The sequence below is a fragment of the Cadophora gregata genome (assembly GCF_030347475.1).
Source record: "Cadophora gregata isolate MNR1 chromosome Unknown scaffold_4, whole genome shotgun sequence".
Taxonomy (NCBI): Eukaryota; Fungi; Ascomycota; class Leotiomycetes; order Helotiales; family Ploettnerulaceae; genus Cadophora; species Cadophora gregata.
In genome coordinates, this window is record NW_026695927.1 from 891,220 (window position 1) to 907,117 (window position 15,898).

Genomic DNA, 15,898 nt, shown 5'->3' on the forward strand with positions numbered 1-15,898 from the left:
TATATACAAATATCCATAGGGCGGGTTGGTTGTGAAAATGGAAGTGATTGCGCTAGCATTGGAAGCTAATCCCCATCCGATCAACAACACTGGCACCACCTGAAGCGAATCCTGTTCCTTCTGCCCTGATTTCAATTAATCCGGGCCTGATCTTCTCCTTCTCGGTCGTTCCATCCTCATTGGCCGACTTTGAAGCCTTACCCTTCCTCTCGGTCAAATCAGCCTCACACACATAGCATGCAACGGCGTTCTGATCCACGTCAGGCGCGTGAGGATCATGAACACCGGTCGGAGTCATGAATTTAGACACGCAGTTCTTGCACAGAACATGGCCACAGGGCTTCGCTAGCATTGCCTTGGAAGTGTTGCTCAATGCCTTCTTGCATGATGGACAAATTCGCTGACTTGTCTTCTTAGCTGCATCCTTATCCTCGGTGAATTTTACCTCGACCAAGGTGTGCAGCGAATAGTTGTGCGGTTTGTCGGTTTGGGACGCGGGGCATACGGGGAATAGCTTGGCTTTCTTAACAATGGTGTGCAGAGCAATCTGGGTATTGGAGGAAGGTGTGATTGATGGTACCCAGAACGAAGGCAGAGTTGTTTTGTAAGCCTTTGTAATCATGTCAGCATACACAGATAAACTGAAGTGTAGGCACATACCTTTTCGTCATCAATGGCTTTTCTTGCCTTTGTTCTTTCATCACGAGCAATGCGAAGAAGTTCCTCCTCATCAAGCTCAAACTTCCTCTTCTCACCCCTCTTTCCTCCAGCAACATCTTCTTCGACAATGATCTTGCCACCCTCTCTGCCAACGATCTTTTGATCCCTCAAACCATCTTTCATCTTGGCCTCCAGCCCAGCTTGAATTTTTTCAAAATCTTGAACAGCTCTTTCCTTTGCTTCAGCATCTTCTCTTGCTCTATCCTCTTCGGCATCTTTCTCTTCTTTCTCTCGCGCCTTCTCCAAACGCTTGATCTCTTTCTTCTGAGAAAGAATGTTGTTCAATGCACATTCCCTGCAGAAGATATCTCCATGCAAGCAAGATACGGGGGACACTGCTGGCTGGAGACATAGCCTGCATGAAGCGAAGGGAAGGAATGAATCTCTCGAGAGGCGAGCAGATGTCGAATTCCATGCTGCCTTTGCTTGTTCTCTCTCGTGGGACGTAAACACAGCCCGAGACGTATTTCTCTTGCCTGTGGACAAGTCAGAGATGTGTGTCAGCGCTTCACCAAAACTTACTATGAGACATGGCGAAGATGAAAGCACCCTTTCTGGGCCTAGTGGTGGCGAGAAGAACCTGCTGTCAGATGAACTAGCTGATGGCCGTTAGCTTATTGCTCTTCGTGCAATGCATGCAAATAGAAGATATCCAAAGCAGTTTTCGTGTATAGTTTCAGCGCTCGTGGGTTCAAATGCTCAGAGCAGAACATTCGCAGTCAGTCGCAGATATGGTAATTATATACGTTACTGGGGTTCTGGGACTCGTCTGAGGCGTGAACCTCAAGGCGCCTAATCATACAGTCCCAAGGTAGCATGGATTGAAACAGAGTACAAGCAATGTATGACTAACCTCGAAGGCAAAGAAGAGTTGTTTCGGGTTCCAAGTGGTGGAGGTAGAAGTTTTTGGTTGTGGGGAGACCAGGAGAGGCACCCTCTTTATGGAAGCCTCGACCTCGCTTGGTGAGTTGCTGCTTGTTCAGGGGCCAAAAGTCCTGTCACTAGAACAAGTGAATAGTCTGCTCCTGTATGTTTGGTGGATGAAGTTTGCTTTGATTTTTGAGTTTGTCTGATAGTTACGTGATCGTGGTACGTGATAGTATTTCAAGGTACTCGCGCAGCTCGAGAGACTTGAGATGTATGTTTTGGTCGTTGAGGTTTGAAAATCCTATGTTGTAATGCGTGATTGTTCGCAAGCCTCGTTGATAGCACTAAGCTAGGTCAGTAACTCGATCAAGAATTGTTGATTAAGCCGAAGGCCAGTTTTGATTTGCTCGTGAAGGAAAGAATGAAATTTAGTCTCGTGTATGGCATGTCGTTGAAAAATGTCCATGGGGGAAAAGGCCAAGCCGGATCGGTAAAACCCATCCCGAGACCCTCCAAGAATTGTTTGCCCTTGCATTTTCCCGTACGTCACTGGCCCAGCCGAACTTCTCCATCGAGCAGCTATTGCGCCGCCTGCACTCTCTTTCATTCCATGGCCGGCATCTGTTATTTCTGTTCTATGTTTGATCCTTGATAGTTGCGCGACGGCGCCATGTCGACTCCTACTCTCTCAACACCCACGAGTCCTAGCCTACCATGGCGATTCAGCAGCTCCATCATCATGGGACTGACGGGCTCCCTGTCGCGAGGGTTTCTTCACGGATTGAATTATATGGATGTCATTGGCTTGGATACATTTTTAGAGACTCTGAATAGAAGGAAGAATCCAGAGGATAGAGATAGAGGGTTGATTACTGGTACCTCTTGTCCATGTATTTGGTTCGCAAGCTATGCTGACAATCTGCAAACAGTATCCAACCATGTGAGTGTGTAAGTCATAGGCCGTAGGTTGAAAGTATCCCGAGAATCTATTCTGATATCATCTGCAGAATGGACGATCCGTTGATTTGGGGTGTGCTACCTTTTAGCTATGCCTTCAATCCTGGGAATCACAGATGGAGCTTGGGGAGTTATGATATATGCTTTCAGACTAGGTATTTTGAGGCAACTACCAGTATACTATCATTTGGCTGACCTTTTCTTTAGAACCCTTTCCACATTCTTCAACCTTGGTCAGGTACTTCCTACGCATCGAGGCCATACAGGGTCTCCTCACGGCGGACTCTTCCAACCCGTCATGACCCAAGCGATCCGACTGCTGTCCTGCCAGCCATTTGTCAAACCTCCTCCCTCTTACACGCCGACCCTCGAAACATCCGATCCTTTCAGTACTGGTGCTCTCACGTACAGCACGAATGGGGTGGACTCGTTTCGTGCTCCTTCTATATACCCATCTCGCAAACACTCGTGGATCCATATATTCCCGGAGGGAAGGGTACACCAACATCCCAAGAAGACCCTTCGTTACTTCAAGTGGGGTGTTTCACGCTTAATTCTAGAGTCGGAACCACTTCCAGAGATAATACCCATCTTCATCGACGGAAACCAAGACGTAATGCACGAGTCGCGAGAATTCCCAAGATTCATACCAAGGGCTGGAAAGAATATTAGAATTGCATTTGGCGAAAGTATAGACGGAGAGAAGATATTTGGGGAGCTGAGGGAACGGTGGAAGAAGTTGGTCTGTCTACAGAAAGAGGCACTTGCACGAAAAGGATTAGAGACGAACTGGGAGATGGGCGAGTTGACCGAAGGATTGAAATACGGTACCGAAGCTGTCGCCCTGAGGAAAGAGGTAACGATGAGGATACGCATGGAAGTATTGAAAGTCAGACGAAGTCTTGGATACCCGGATGAGGACCCCAAGCAAGGGCTTGTTGACACGTGGATCGAGGAAGGGGATAAAGACACTGGCCGTATGAAAGATGGTAGTTGGGTGGGTGATACATGAGTTGAGCTGTACAAATATCATGTACGTACTACCAAAGAGGGATAGAGCCAATAGAGAAAAGTCATACTCTACAGAATCACGACCATGCCGCGGAAAATGGGAGAGTTCCGGCCAGGCTTTCGATACCCTCTGTTCCACTATCTCAGGACCACATTCAGGAATATGCCTACAAATATCGCATTCAGCAAGTTCTCACGAACAGTCGTAGATGAAAGTTATTTTAGGGTCCTTGAAGCTGCAGCGACTTTAGCCTGCTCATCTCGGGCCGCCTCGGAACTCTCTCTAGATTTCTATCTCGATCGCATCACCATATTCGGTTCCCGGAACCGAAACAATCTCTCTGCTTTTGACTAGTATCACATTCACATCGGGTGTGAGCCATATTCGTCTGTGTACCCCTCATCTGCTGCTGTGAATTTGGTACCGAGTGGTTAAATGTGTCTAACCGAGTGCCTGAATGCTAAAATGCTACCTCAATATCTACACCAGACTTTGAATACCATGGTTGATCAGGTTTGGATGGTGGGTCGACATGATTGCTTTGATATCTGCACGGTTCCTTTGCAAAGTAGGATACACCGGTGTCCCTATATTGCATTCTGCAGTGTGGGATACCATGTCCATCAAGTATTGCTTGGAAGGGAATTCCTTTCTTCTCTCTTCACTTACTTCTTGTTGAACGTACTTCCTCAGAAAACCATTCGAATTCATCTGGTTTCTCACCTTGTTAATCCAAGATTCAATCACAATGCATTTTCCAAGTATTCTCATCAGCTCACTGCTGGCATTGTCAGGCTTTGTCGTATGGCTCCCTCAACCATCCCCGAAGCACCTCTAACGCCTTAAACAGGCTGCACAGACTACAATCACCATAACCCGCACAGTTGGCACCGTCGTTGTCGTCGAGCCACCAACCAGCGGTGGTTCAACCCTGACAACCAAGAAAACCACCACGAGCAGTTCCGTCAAGCCGCCGCCCATAACGATCAAGACCTCCACAAAGCCAACCACGTCTAACGTTCAAGTCACGCAGACGTTCTATACCACCGTTACTGTCACCTCGATCGTAACTACGAAGGCTACAACGACAGCGAAACCGACGCTCACTGTCCCGCCGGATCCAAATTTGACCAAGTGTCCGGTGCCATTGTACTATCAGTGTATGTTATTCCCGTGGTGGGCATAATGCCCTGGTCAGGTGTTTTAGGAGTATCTTATTCTTCAGAGTGCTCCCAAAACATTTGTGATGAGTTGTTGCTGATTTCCGATTACCACAGGTGGAGGCAGTCGATCATACAATGGATGCACAAAATGTGTTGCTGGTGCCCAATGTGTTAGCCAGAATGGTGAGTCTACTTCTAGGAATGGCAGGGTTTGCATGGAGTGCTAATACGTCAATGTTTAGATTTCTATTGGCAGTGCGTAAACACCTCTACAAATTGGTGACGAGGACAGCTTGAGATTCGCTCGCAATAGGACTGAGTGGAAAAATATGCGTCTGAGAATTTGGAACTGTTACCATCTGAAGCATGCCCCATAGATCCATGACTTGAATTTAAGAATGCCTTTGATGATTTCTTCCTTGATTACTCCGAACACTTATTAAAGTCCGACTTCTATGTTGTGTCCCTTGCTTTCCAATCAGATCATTGGCCAACACTGCTTGGCATCTTCGAACCTTAGACTGATTTCTTTCAAATCGCTTCTTTCGTTACATTTGCAAAGAAACTTACGGTGTCAAAGCCTGGAATTAACGGATTTAGCATACCAGCAGAGTTGGACTCGACCAAATCAATTATCTCGTCATCGATCCGCGTCAGGTCCTATAGCCACGATGCTTGTATAATCAACCCCAGAAGTCAACAAGTTGGTGTCGAATGCTATCTGAGCGCCTTACCCAATGCGGAGAAACTCGCGATGTTGAAGAAGAACTCGCTTATGAGCCGCCAATGATGGCAATGATGATGATTGCCCCCACTTGCTGACAACACAGTGATGCCGAGCTGTGCCCCCAACATGGTTTAGCTACAAATTCACGGATCGTCGAAGACTTTTTTCTTGTGATGACCAGCCCATTGACGGAAAGATGACGGGATTAAGCTTCTTGACTCCTTTAAGATTGACAAGAAATTGTCGACCGCAACGGAGATAATGTTTGTAGGTGTGCAAAAGCATAATGGACGAGCAATTGGCTTCGTGACAACCAAATGGGGTGCCTGAGATATTCCATATAAAAGTCGGTCTATTTCCCGTCAATATTATGCCTCCCATATCCTTCTGTTCATCGATTCCCGAGTTCAATTGGCAAGCCAACATCAGCAAGCATCGCGAGAACCCCATCAAATCTCAGACATTTCACTGAAGTCAGGAGAGCTTTTGTGACCAAATCAAACATCAAAATGGCGTTCTCTGCTGTCATTTCGTCAGGCCTTCAAAAGAGTATCGATGCAACCAAAGTCGAATACGTCCAACTCGGACGTTCTGGTCTGCGCGTCTCATCTCCCATTCTTGGCGGGATGTCCTTTGGATCCAAGAAATGGATGCCTTGGAATCTCGAGGAAGAAGACTCTCTCAAGATTCTGAAAGCTGCCTACGATCGTGGCGTCAACACATGGGACACGGCCGACATGTACTCGAATGGACTCTCTGAAGAGATTATCGGGAAGGCGATCAAGAAGTTTGAGATTCCGAGGGAGAAACTTGTCTTGATGACAAAATGCTACATCTATGTAGCGGACGACATTGATACTTTTAGCGCTGTATTGGGAGAGACAATGGCGAAGACTAAGGATCATGTTAATCGTGGTGGTAAGTCGACCCACAAATAACATTTCAAACCATACTAATCCATCTACAGGTCTTTCGCGCAGTGCTATCTTCAAAGCTGTCGACGCATCTCTCAAGCGTCTCGGAACTGACTACATCGACCTCTATCAAATCCATCGCTACGATCCCGCCACCCCACCAAAAGAAACCATGAAAGCTCTCCATGATCTCGTCGAGTCAGGAAAAGTCCGCTACATCGGCGCAAGCTCTATGTGGGCTACTCAATTCGCCAACATGCAGTTCATCGCCGAGAAGAACGGCTGGACGAAGTTCATCAGTATGCAGAACTATTACAACCTGCTCTACCGCGAGGAAGAGCGAGAGATGATTCGCTTCTGCAACGAGACTGGAGTTGGCCTGATCCCGTACTCGCCTCTTGCTGGAGGTAAACTGGCGAGGCCGGCAGGACATGATGAATCTGTGAGATCGCAGATGAGGCAGCCGGACTCCACGGAGGCGGATCTGGAGATCATTAAGAGGGTCGAGGAGGTTGCGGAGAAGAAGGGCTGGAAGATGAGCCAGGTTTCTCTGGCGTGGTTGAGGAGTAAAGGTGCAGTGCCGATCACTGGTTTTAATTCTGATGAAAGGCTTGACGAGGCTTGTGAGGTGAGGACCAAGACTTTGGATGCTGAAGAGGTGAAGTTTCTTGAGGAGCCATATGTGCCGAAAGCGATTTTTGGACATTTTTAGATTGCCAATAGACACGACCTGAGTATACTATGTTATTGCACTGTTATGATAGAAATGTTAAGTGATTCTTTCAAAATGTTCGAAAGTAGTTGCATGCAAGACATCTAGAATGCTTTGGCAAATAGGCTCTGGGTATATACAGCCACTCAAGTCTAGTGGCCTGCTGATCGATCAATTCCGATTTCATGATTTCTTGGTACATGGGCAACGACAACAACGGAAATCAATCCTATCATATTGGCACAAGGACCCTGACCAATTTTTCTTTATTGCACTTGGCAATTCCAGCATCCGTCTTCGGTGGTCTATGGACCTTTCTAAAAGCCCTCGAGCGTGGCAGGAAATGCACGCAAGCTAAGTAAACATACGGGATTATCGTCGGTGTGAGTAATATCAAGGGTCAATTCTTCGGCTAACAGCATCTATTACTTGCTCCAGCCACCATACGTGTATCCGTGGATCGCCAGTAAGCTCTGGATGGAAACTCGTTCCGAAAACATTTGCTTGACGGACAGCAATAATGTCCCCAGTCTCAGCATCCAACATGCCCTTCGTGCCATCGTCTTTGATAGCGGCAGTTCGTCCAGGCAGAGTACCCATGATTTCAACGTTTCCAAGATTGATAAGTTTTGCAACACTTTCATCAATGGGTCGAGACGGCGCAATGACTGTATCATCCACTTTTGCCTCGCCTTCCTGGATGCCCGAGACAGTTGGTAATAGCTTCTGAACGATCGGCGCCCTGATAAAGATGGCTCTGAAAGGACTCGGCTTTGATTCAACATCATTATCTTTGAGAAACGGGAGATTCAGGTCGGCCTCGAAACTCTCGATCTGACGACCGAAGTGATTACGGTTGACTCGGACATCCAAGCCACCAATCAACTCCTGGCCGCCTTTCTTTGTTCTGTTTGCAGATTCTGCTAATAGAATGAGACCAGCACAGGTTCCCCATGTTGGCTTTCTTGTGACCCTGGCTTGATATAAGTACACAAAATAGACTGGGAGTATCAGAGCCCCAGGATGACTCACTTAACAAAATCCCGTAGAGGTTCCAACATATTTGATCTCTGTGCCACCAGCGATATTGCTGTGCTTTCTCCTCCAGGTATTATGAGACCATCACATGATAATAATTCCGCCTCAGTCCGCACTTCTTTGAAAGTCCAGTCTCTCTCGACGACGTCTTTAGTGGCTAGGATCCGAGCGGCCTGTCTCAAGAGTTGCACATGCTCGTTAAAAGCACCCTGTAAAGCCAACACGCCCACTGTGATATTCATATCACGCTCCGTCGATCCCATCTTGACTAGATCGATGTTATAAACAGAAACCCGGATTGTGACGATCAACACATGTGAGGATGAGAAATCTTCATCCGGTGACGCTTGAAAGGCACGGGAAGGCGTCTCGCTCGGCTACTGTAGGCTAGGCCGCTGGTTAGCTGGTCTGAGCTGGTCATCAGAACAACCTTAAATTAGCGGCTTGGCGCTTCTCACCACCAAAAATTATTCAGTCGGTCTCCGGATGAAACCTCCCCAACGGTTTCCACCACGAGCCCCGTTTATGACCCTCGCTCTCTCCCCTCCGTGAGAGGGTCCTACCACTATCTACATATTCTCTAGTCCTCCAAGGACTCCAAGGAGCCTCAGTTTTAACATGTCCAGCTTCCTCTTCTACCTAGGGGCCTCTGCAACTGCGTACCTCGGCCTCACAGTGTTCCTCATCATGTTGTCCTCTCGCGTCCCTGCGGCAGGCTTCTTCGGCCTCCTACTGGCATCCTACGCCTCTCTCCTAGTTGCTGCCACTTTTGGAGTCCTGGTATCTATTCTGATGCGCTTGGTCGGACATGGCAGGAGCTCACAATGGGCCACCGGACGGTTCTTCAAGTACTTGATGCGATTTACAACTGGCATTACCTTCTCGATCGACGATCCTAACGACTACCTGAACAAGACACGCCCTGCGATATTTATTGGGAATCACCAGACCGAGTTGGATGTACTGATGCTAGGCTGCATATTTCCCCACCATTGCTCGGTAACTGCGAAGAAGTCGCTGAAGAGTATGCCCTTCTTGGGTTGGTTCATGTCTTTGTCCGGAACGGTCTTTATTGACAGGGCAAATTCTACGAATGCGAGACATGCCATGGCGGGAGCATCGGAGGAAATTACAAGGGAGAGGCAGAGTGTATATATGTTTCCCGAGGGAACAAGAAGTTATGCGAAGGAACCAATGTTGCTACCTTTCAAGAAGGGCGCTTTCCATTTGGCGGTCCAGGCAGGCGTACCAATTGTGCCAGTAGTAGTTGCAAATTACTCGAATGTTTTGTTCCTCCCAGGGTGGAAATTCAAGGCTGGTGATATCCCCATCAAAGGTATGTTTCTCGGCTGGTATGGAACAGGTCTGTACTAATTCTTGTAGTCTTGAAACCAATCGAGACGAAAGGACTCCAGCCATCAGATGTCGAAGACTTGGCCCGAGATACCAGAGAACTGATGCTCCGGGAGATAGTTGCCATAACATCGAAGGCGAGAGGTCGCCCTGTTGCAATGCCGGCCCAGAACTCGGGAGATGGAGTTGTGAAAGCGAGCGGTACAGAAGCAACAATATCATAGTGGGAGACAAACTCGCCAGCCCGCATGGAAGCGGTATGTCGTCAGCCGAAAGCACTGACTTCCGCTGCGTGGAAAGAAGTATCGGAATTAGGAAGCATGCATCATGGCATGTTCGGCGTCAAGGGCCCTTTGCATCAAGGAGTATATACCCATAGATGTCTGATTAGAGGGAATGATTTATGCATTATTTTCACCAATCTCTTGAGACTATGTCGGCCTTTAGCCCATTGTCATACAAGCTGATGTAGCAGCACCGATTTCATTTGCTCCGTGCATTCTGTTCCATTTTCTGCTCAAGCTCCGATTTCTCGCATAGCACGAGTCCCCTATTTCATGATTGTACTTAGGCACTGCCAGCAGCATCGTTACACTAGCTATTCCTTTGTTATCATCCTAAGAACCCCCAAATTTTGTTCACTGTCGTTGGGTCTTCAATGTTCCGCATCCGGAATGTCACCTTGACAAAAACCATTGCCTGTATGGTTTCTTTGTTCCTCCCCTTTCTTATACAGGGAATATTCGTTGTCTTCATTGACTTTCAGGCTATCGGTCCTGTCAGGCTTTCCGAAAAGTTAGCCAGACACTCCCATATAATGCCTCCAAAAGGTGCTAAGAAAACTGTTAAGACGCGCAAGGGGAAGGGGAGTGGGCGAAGGTCATCGGATGAGCCGATGCAAACGGACGATGAAACGCCAGCTCCAAAGAGAAGCGCCAGAAATAGAAAAAGGAAGGAACCTGTAGAGCACCTAGAAGATGAACCCGGGGACAGTGATGAAGACAGGTCTACGAAGAGACGCAAAAAAGACGGAACGGAAAAGTCCAAGGAGAAAGGGAAGGGGAAGGCTACTGAGAAGAGAAAGCCTACAAGGACAGGAAAGGTTCCTAAGAAAAGCTCGGCAGCGGAGGAAGCAGAACAAAAGGATGACGACGGTGAAGATGAGACCCCAGGGTCTAAGGACACGCAGAAAGAGGAGGAACATACTGGGCCTGGTATTCGAGTCCGCTCGACGCTTGCCGGCTCTGCACCTGTCAGACTTGATAGCAAAGCTCAAGCTTTAAGGTCTTCAAGAAAAGGACAAAATGGTGAAGGGGATAAAGCTCAGCCGTTTCCAAAGTACGGCAAGGAGACAGATACCGAACAGACGAAAAGGTTTTTCTCAACCATCTCTACACAAGTTGCCAGAACAGAAAATCGCAGAGGCGGTCATTATCCCTTGGCATCCTCCATGCCAGCAAATCGTGGAAAGACATGGGACGCAATCGTCATCCATCGAACATGTGCTGTTTGTGGAGTTTGGTTCCACCAAGGTGGAGCTGACGGCCAGTATACTGAGCATATGCGACTTTACCACCCCCGCGCTCCCCGTAGCAATCGACACGGTCTACCCCGAGTACCTCATCAAAGCCTGATAACCCAGGGAAGAGTTATTCCTAGAGAAGCTTGGGAGGCAATAGCTCGTGCTGATGCGGAAAGTAGAGCTCTGTTTGCTGCTCTTCCTGGGGCGGAAAGATTTTATACTCGCGAACAAGTACGTCCCAACAACGTAAAGGAATTTGTTGCGAGTGGTGATAATCCACCACCTCGTGGGGGCCATCCATTCTTTCCGGTATGTAGAAATCTCCTCTTTTCATTTCGAGGGTATCTTGAAATCCATTTGGAAGGACGTCCTTCGACACAATATCCACATTTTTAAAGTATAGCCAAAATTGTTAATGAAGCTTGAACCTAACATTCAGTCAGTGGGATATGGAAAAGCTCTCTCGTGATAATAAACCACCGCCGCCGCCCCCGCTACGCCCAAATACTTTTTGTATATCCATCAAATGGCGGAAGGATTTTCACAAGCTTGAAGAGACCATTGAGCAATATACTAGTCAGCTAGCTGAATCGGAAGTCGCTAAAAAACAAAAGGGGAAGGGGAAAGGTAAGGCGAAGGCCACCGAAGAACAGGTATCCGAGGACGAGGACGCAGTGGACCCCGAATTCGCAAGAGCAATGGAGGCCCTCGAAGCTGTGATCAAATTCTTCATCGGCGAGGCCAAGAAGTATAAAAATGATAAATCTCGACTGGAGTATACTTTCAGGAATCTACATCTTATCATGTACCAAGCTCGCGTAGGGTTTGCTGCCAAGCTACCGGAATTGGCTGGGGAGCCTGACTATGTTCGAGAAGCAAGAGAATTCCTGAGAGCACTTTTTAAACCCACTGCACCGGAAGATCCTAAAAATGCTGCACCAACTCCTCCTAGCTTACCCGCCGGTACAATGATTGCCTCGACGCCACCAGCGCCGTCATCACGGAATAATAACGACCTCAACGATGGCCGCAATGTGGAAGACGATTTTCACCATCCCGATGTTGCTATCTTTGCTGACCATATGGACGAGCTGCACATTCATCGTGCAGCTGTTGCGGCATCGACAAACGATGGAGACTACAATAACTTTTTCGAACATGTGGCAAACATCATCACCCCTTTCCATGAGGAGATGCATTTCAACTCGAAACACACAGACGAGGAATGGAAGAATCTGGAGTTTGCGAGGCTCAAAGCAGTAAGAATGCTTCGACCAGCATTCAACAAGCATCGCTTCAACCGTGATACCGATGATATCTTTGATGCTGTCAATAATTCAATAGCGTGGCTTGCGTCACTGTTTGCCTTTATTGATCCTGACGGTATGCGTGTAGGGTCGGATTCAAATAATGACTTTGACGATGATCAGGCCAATCACCCTGGTCGTGACGAAGCGGGCCATGATGATGCTGATCATTCTGACTCCGATTACCGAGACGTTCGCCATCATTATGAAGACGATGATGGTCAGAATGATGAACTAAACGAGGATTATCAGAACGATTTTGACTTGGGGGAGAATTCCCACGACAGCTCAGAATCACCCGAGCCCCCAATAGACACAGCAGGCCTTGAAGAAATAGACCTTACCAACCTCGAGGAAAAATTGACAATCTACGCCGAAAAGTTGGAGAAGTTGATCCCTGTGCCAGGTGAAAAACGATGGACCAAACCTAATACAACGTATGGCCCAAAAATTTACTGGGCAATGAAAAAAGGGCTTACGGCTTTGTCATCGAGTGGTGGGGATATCGAACGAGAATCTGCTATTGCTAATAAGGTCAGGGAGGGCATTACTCGCGCACGAAATAAATGGATGACTTTGGAGCCAGGTCTTTTGAAGGGATCTGATGGGTTCAATCTGTTCCTGCGGAGTCTTGCTATGGACTTGAAAATGCCAAAGCCACCTTAAAGACTGATTGTGCTAAATTTCAAGGCTTTATTTAGTATTTTCACAAATTTTATAGCCTTAATTCTGGTCTAGGCGTGCTGGATGAAGTATAGCAATTTCGGGCTTGGAATTGTATTAGGTGTTGAAACTCCAAGCAGTTCAACGAGACTGCCCTAAGTTTCTCGTGATTCACTGTGACTGTTTACCGAAGTGGCCTGTATAACATCAAAAGTTCAAAACTGCACATCTTTGTCTCTTGAACATCTTACGAAGAGATATGGGCTTTTTAGATTCCGTGTGGACTGAGTTATGTCCTAGTCAAAAACTCATTTAGGACATATCGCTTCTGGTCCATTGCCCAGCGTTCATTAATGAGAATATCAATTTGCTAGAATATTCTGCGCTACATCCTTCAGGAGATGGTTGGGAAGAAAACGAGTCAAGCTTCAAATATTCTAGCACTTCTCGAATCATATTGACAAAATGGCACAGAGCAGCGGGGCATGATTACAGTAAGTCAAATTTCGCTTACAGGGCAATAGAGGGGTAAATAATACCCCGCACTCAACCGAAACACCCTGAAGCAAGAACGCCAATGTAAACAAACAACATGCGTCGAATCCAAGAATTCGGTGCCTGCAGACGTCTCAGAGAGGGCACAGATTCAATGTCTCAGCACAGAAATTTTTAAACCACGGCCAAACCGTTTAACTCGTGATTCATGATTGCATATAAAATAATAAAGCACGCTAAATCGCCACATTGCTTGCCCAACTCCAGCGCTATTGACACTGCAAGCTACTGGTACATCCGCCTCCTGTTTCCTTCCTGGAAATCCTGTCCCTCCAATATTCATCTGCTAACAAAAATTCCATCATGCCCTCGCCCGATCAGCAGCAAATTCTGCAGCCTGACCAGCATCCCTGGAATATGTCAAATGCTCGACCAAAATCAAGTCTCCACCATCACAGATATTGTCCACTCCATGGCAGATAACTATGGCATTCGCAGGATCGACATTGGCAATGGGTTTACCATTATCTGAGAATTGTCAGCAGAAGCTCAAAGAGAACAGTACAACACTCACTTGGGTCGCCGAAGATGACCACGGAACTGACTTTTGCCATAGTTGTCACAGGTAGCATCGCAGCAGCGTTGTGTACAAGTTGTCCACCCTGGGAATAGCCTGACATTACAATCTTTGCATTTGGACAGTTCTGTGTAGTAGTCTCGATCATCCTTGCCCTGCCTGAATTAGATACTACTCCAGAGAACTGATAGTAAAACTCACATAGTAGCACTACCGGCTGGATCACCACCTTGCAAGAACCCCTCAATGTTAGCACTATACTCCACACCTTGTACACTCACAGCACCCGCACCCATTGTAGCCTCCAACGCATCGAAGAATGGCGGTCCAGAGAACAGGCCAACATTTCCTGGCTCTGTTGTTCCTCTGGCAAAAATCACCATCATTTGAGCGCATGTTGTAGATGAAGCGGTGGTGTCAACTCCAAGTGTTTTGGCTATGCCTTGCTCGAAAAGTGTGAGAATGTTGGTGAGAGCGGAGACTTTCATGTTGACTGCTGGGGCCATGAAAACGGAGGCAAGGAGTCCATTGATCAGACTACTTGAGCCAGGGCTGACGGCCGCTTCTTGTGAAGCTTGAAGAGCGGCAGCTTGAGCCATGGCTGTTGTATCTGTTGACTGTGGAGTGATATTCGGGATTTGTGGGCTCGCAATGGGTGATGTAAGGGCTGTTCCAAGGAAAACTACGAACAGAATGACATGGATTCTGATGGAATACATTTTGAGTGTTGAGATTGCAAGTTATAAACTAATACTAAGGTGCTTGTAGGAGGTTATTAGATATCTCTCCCGGGCTTCTGGCTTTATTTATGCTATTCGGAATGCATACAGTATATCTTTGACATCATATCTGGAAGATCGAGAATTGATATCATCAACCACCAACGGCAATATCCTTGCAAAGCCGCAGTATCCAGCGGCAATCTAGCGTATTCGTGTACAATTTTCCAGTTATTCCCCCTAGTTGTGATCCAGTAATGTTGCATCTATCGTCTGATGAATGTTATGGCAAAGCCTTAGGAGCAGGGATGCCGAGGTTTGACAACTTGAGGCTGACATTCAAGTTCCAATCAAACTCTCTCGATCCCATGAGATTTACACATACAGACCCTAGTCATCAAGATCTTGACAGAGTATCATATGTTGTGATGACATTCTTGCGAGTTGGGATCGGCTTTTGTGTGTGGAAAAACTTAAAAGTCGACAGGAAGGGTGGCAGCCGCAGCTATAGAGAAACTCTACTCTATTCTTGGCCGAGGTCACTGCCATCTCTCAGCTTCACAATGGGTTCTTGTCCTGCGTTGTGTCAGATCATATTCCTCGTATTCGTAACTGTTCAGGGTTTGACCCTCAAGTGGGATCATTGAGGTCGGTACGTGGTGATAGCGCATTGTTAGCCTTCGCAAGCATGACGGAATCAATACCATACAAAGGACGTATCGCCACGCTATACTCGAATTAGGGAAAAGCTTGATGGCAAAGAGCGAATCAAAAGACCAACAATCTCGCATCGGCCGCAATTGGAAACAGTGGCCAAGTACCTATGCGAAACTCAAAATCATGTGATCCAGAAGCACTGGGCAGCAGTACCATTCACAAGATTTAGGGTCTTGCTCTTAGAATATCGATATGCTGCAATATAGCTCTCAATAATTTTTCCGGCATCCGGTAATAGGCAAGGTCTGACTGCCCGCCGTTGTTGATCCTGGATCAGTATTGGGTGTTGACCGAAGAACCGTGCTTGCCTCGCCAAAAGGAAAAAGGGTCTGGCTCGCTAATAGGTAACCGAGGAGGGGAATTCTAATCTGCCATGTGAAAACAGGCCTATTTTCATACCGGATCAGAAATACCGGAACATGCAAACAAGTTATT

The 15,898-nt window shown here is 47.2% G+C and overlaps 8 protein-coding genes across 8 annotated transcripts; 5 read left to right on the top strand and 3 right to left on the bottom strand.

Moving 5' to 3' along the window:
• Nucleotides 1-52: 52 nt before the first annotated feature.
• ONS95_010080 (uncharacterized protein) lies at nucleotides 53-1,252 on the bottom strand (the record flags this gene model as incomplete). Its single annotated transcript, XM_058503648.1, has 3 exons — nucleotides 53-610; nucleotides 661-1,196; nucleotides 1,243-1,252. 3 exons carry the CDS (start codon nucleotides 1,250-1,252, stop codon nucleotides 53-55), a joined length of 1,104 nt encoding a protein of 367 aa, XP_058360361.1.
• Nucleotides 1,253-2,257: 1,005 nt separating this feature from the next.
• On the top strand, nucleotides 2,258-3,556 carry ONS95_010081 (uncharacterized protein; the record flags this gene model as incomplete). The annotated part of the gene is made up of 4 exons (XM_058503649.1): nucleotides 2,258-2,462; nucleotides 2,517-2,535; nucleotides 2,595-2,699; nucleotides 2,752-3,556. 4 exons carry the CDS (start codon nucleotides 2,258-2,260, stop codon nucleotides 3,554-3,556), a joined length of 1,134 nt encoding a protein of 377 aa, XP_058360362.1.
• A 748-nt stretch (nucleotides 3,557-4,304) lies between these two features.
• Nucleotides 4,305-5,002, top strand: ONS95_010082 (uncharacterized protein; the record flags this gene model as incomplete). Its single annotated transcript, XM_058503650.1, has 4 exons — nucleotides 4,305-4,358; nucleotides 4,407-4,716; nucleotides 4,834-4,902; nucleotides 4,962-5,002. The coding sequence occupies 4 exons, from the start codon at nucleotides 4,305-4,307 to the stop codon at nucleotides 5,000-5,002; spliced, it is 474 nt and encodes a 157-aa protein (XP_058360363.1).
• Nucleotides 5,003-5,639: 637 nt separating this feature from the next.
• Nucleotides 5,640-7,148, top strand: ONS95_010083 (uncharacterized protein). The gene is made up of 2 exons (XM_058503651.1): nucleotides 5,640-6,364; nucleotides 6,414-7,148. Exons 1-2 carry the CDS (start codon nucleotides 5,956-5,958, stop codon nucleotides 7,070-7,072), a joined length of 1,068 nt encoding a protein of 355 aa, XP_058360364.1. The 5' UTR covers nucleotides 5,640-5,955; the 3' UTR covers nucleotides 7,073-7,148.
• On the bottom strand, nucleotides 7,149-8,451 carry ONS95_010084 (uncharacterized protein). The gene is made up of 2 exons (XM_058503652.1): nucleotides 8,105-8,451; nucleotides 7,149-8,045 (listed from the first exon to the last, which is right to left on the bottom strand). Exons 1-2 carry the CDS (start codon nucleotides 8,371-8,373, stop codon nucleotides 7,466-7,468), a joined length of 849 nt encoding a protein of 282 aa, XP_058360365.1. The 5' UTR covers nucleotides 8,374-8,451; the 3' UTR covers nucleotides 7,149-7,465.
• Nucleotides 8,452-8,618: 167 nt separating this feature from the next.
• On the top strand, nucleotides 8,619-9,812 carry SLC1 (1-acylglycerol-3-phosphate O-acyltransferase). The gene has a single exon (XM_058503653.1). The coding sequence runs from the start codon at nucleotides 8,729-8,731 to the stop codon at nucleotides 9,482-9,484; it is 756 nt and encodes a 251-aa protein (XP_058360366.1). The 5' UTR covers nucleotides 8,619-8,728; the 3' UTR covers nucleotides 9,485-9,812.
• A 309-nt stretch (nucleotides 9,813-10,121) lies between these two features.
• Nucleotides 10,122-12,958, top strand: ONS95_010086 (uncharacterized protein; the record flags this gene model as incomplete). The annotated part of the gene is made up of 2 exons (XM_058503654.1): nucleotides 10,122-11,294; nucleotides 11,429-12,958. 2 exons carry the CDS (start codon nucleotides 10,122-10,124, stop codon nucleotides 12,956-12,958), a joined length of 2,703 nt encoding a protein of 900 aa, XP_058360367.1.
• Nucleotides 12,959-13,640: 682 nt separating this feature from the next.
• Nucleotides 13,641-14,838, bottom strand: ONS95_010087 (uncharacterized protein). Its single transcript, XM_058503655.1, has 3 exons — nucleotides 14,229-14,838; nucleotides 14,025-14,182; nucleotides 13,641-13,978 (listed from the first exon to the last, which is right to left on the bottom strand). The coding sequence occupies exons 1-3, from the start codon at nucleotides 14,744-14,746 to the stop codon at nucleotides 13,812-13,814; spliced, it is 843 nt and encodes a 280-aa protein (XP_058360368.1). The 5' UTR covers nucleotides 14,747-14,838; the 3' UTR covers nucleotides 13,641-13,811.
• Between the last annotated feature and the right edge of the window lie 1,060 nt (nucleotides 14,839-15,898).

Coding starts and splice junctions, on each gene's coding strand:
- SLC1 (XM_058503653.1), top strand. CDS start 8,729: ATGTCCAGCTTCCTCTTCTACCTAGGGGCCTCTGCAACTGCGTACCTC.
- ONS95_010087 (XM_058503655.1), bottom strand. CDS start 14,746: ATGTATTCCATCAGAATCCATGTCATTCTGTTCGTAGTTTTCCTTGGA. Junction 14,183..14,228: donor CCAGCCGGTAGTGCTACTAT/GTGAGTTTTACT, acceptor TAATTCAGGCAG/GGCAAGGATGATCGAGACTA. Junction 13,979..14,024: donor GGTCATCTTCGGCGACCCAA/GTGAGTGTTGTA, acceptor GACAATTCTCAG/ATAATGGTAAACCCATTGCC.
- ONS95_010083 (XM_058503651.1), top strand. CDS start 5,956: ATGGCGTTCTCTGCTGTCATTTCGTCAGGCCTTCAAAAGAGTATCGAT. Junction 6,365..6,413: donor GGATCATGTTAATCGTGGTG/GTAAGTCGACCC, acceptor ATCCATCTACAG/GTCTTTCGCGCAGTGCTATC.
- ONS95_010084 (XM_058503652.1), bottom strand. CDS start 8,373: ATGGGATCGACGGAGCGTGATATGAATATCACAGTGGGCGTGTTGGCT. Junction 8,046..8,104: donor CCTCTACGGGATTTTGTTAA/GTGAGTCATCCT, acceptor ATATCAAGCCAG/GGTCACAAGAAAGCCAACAT.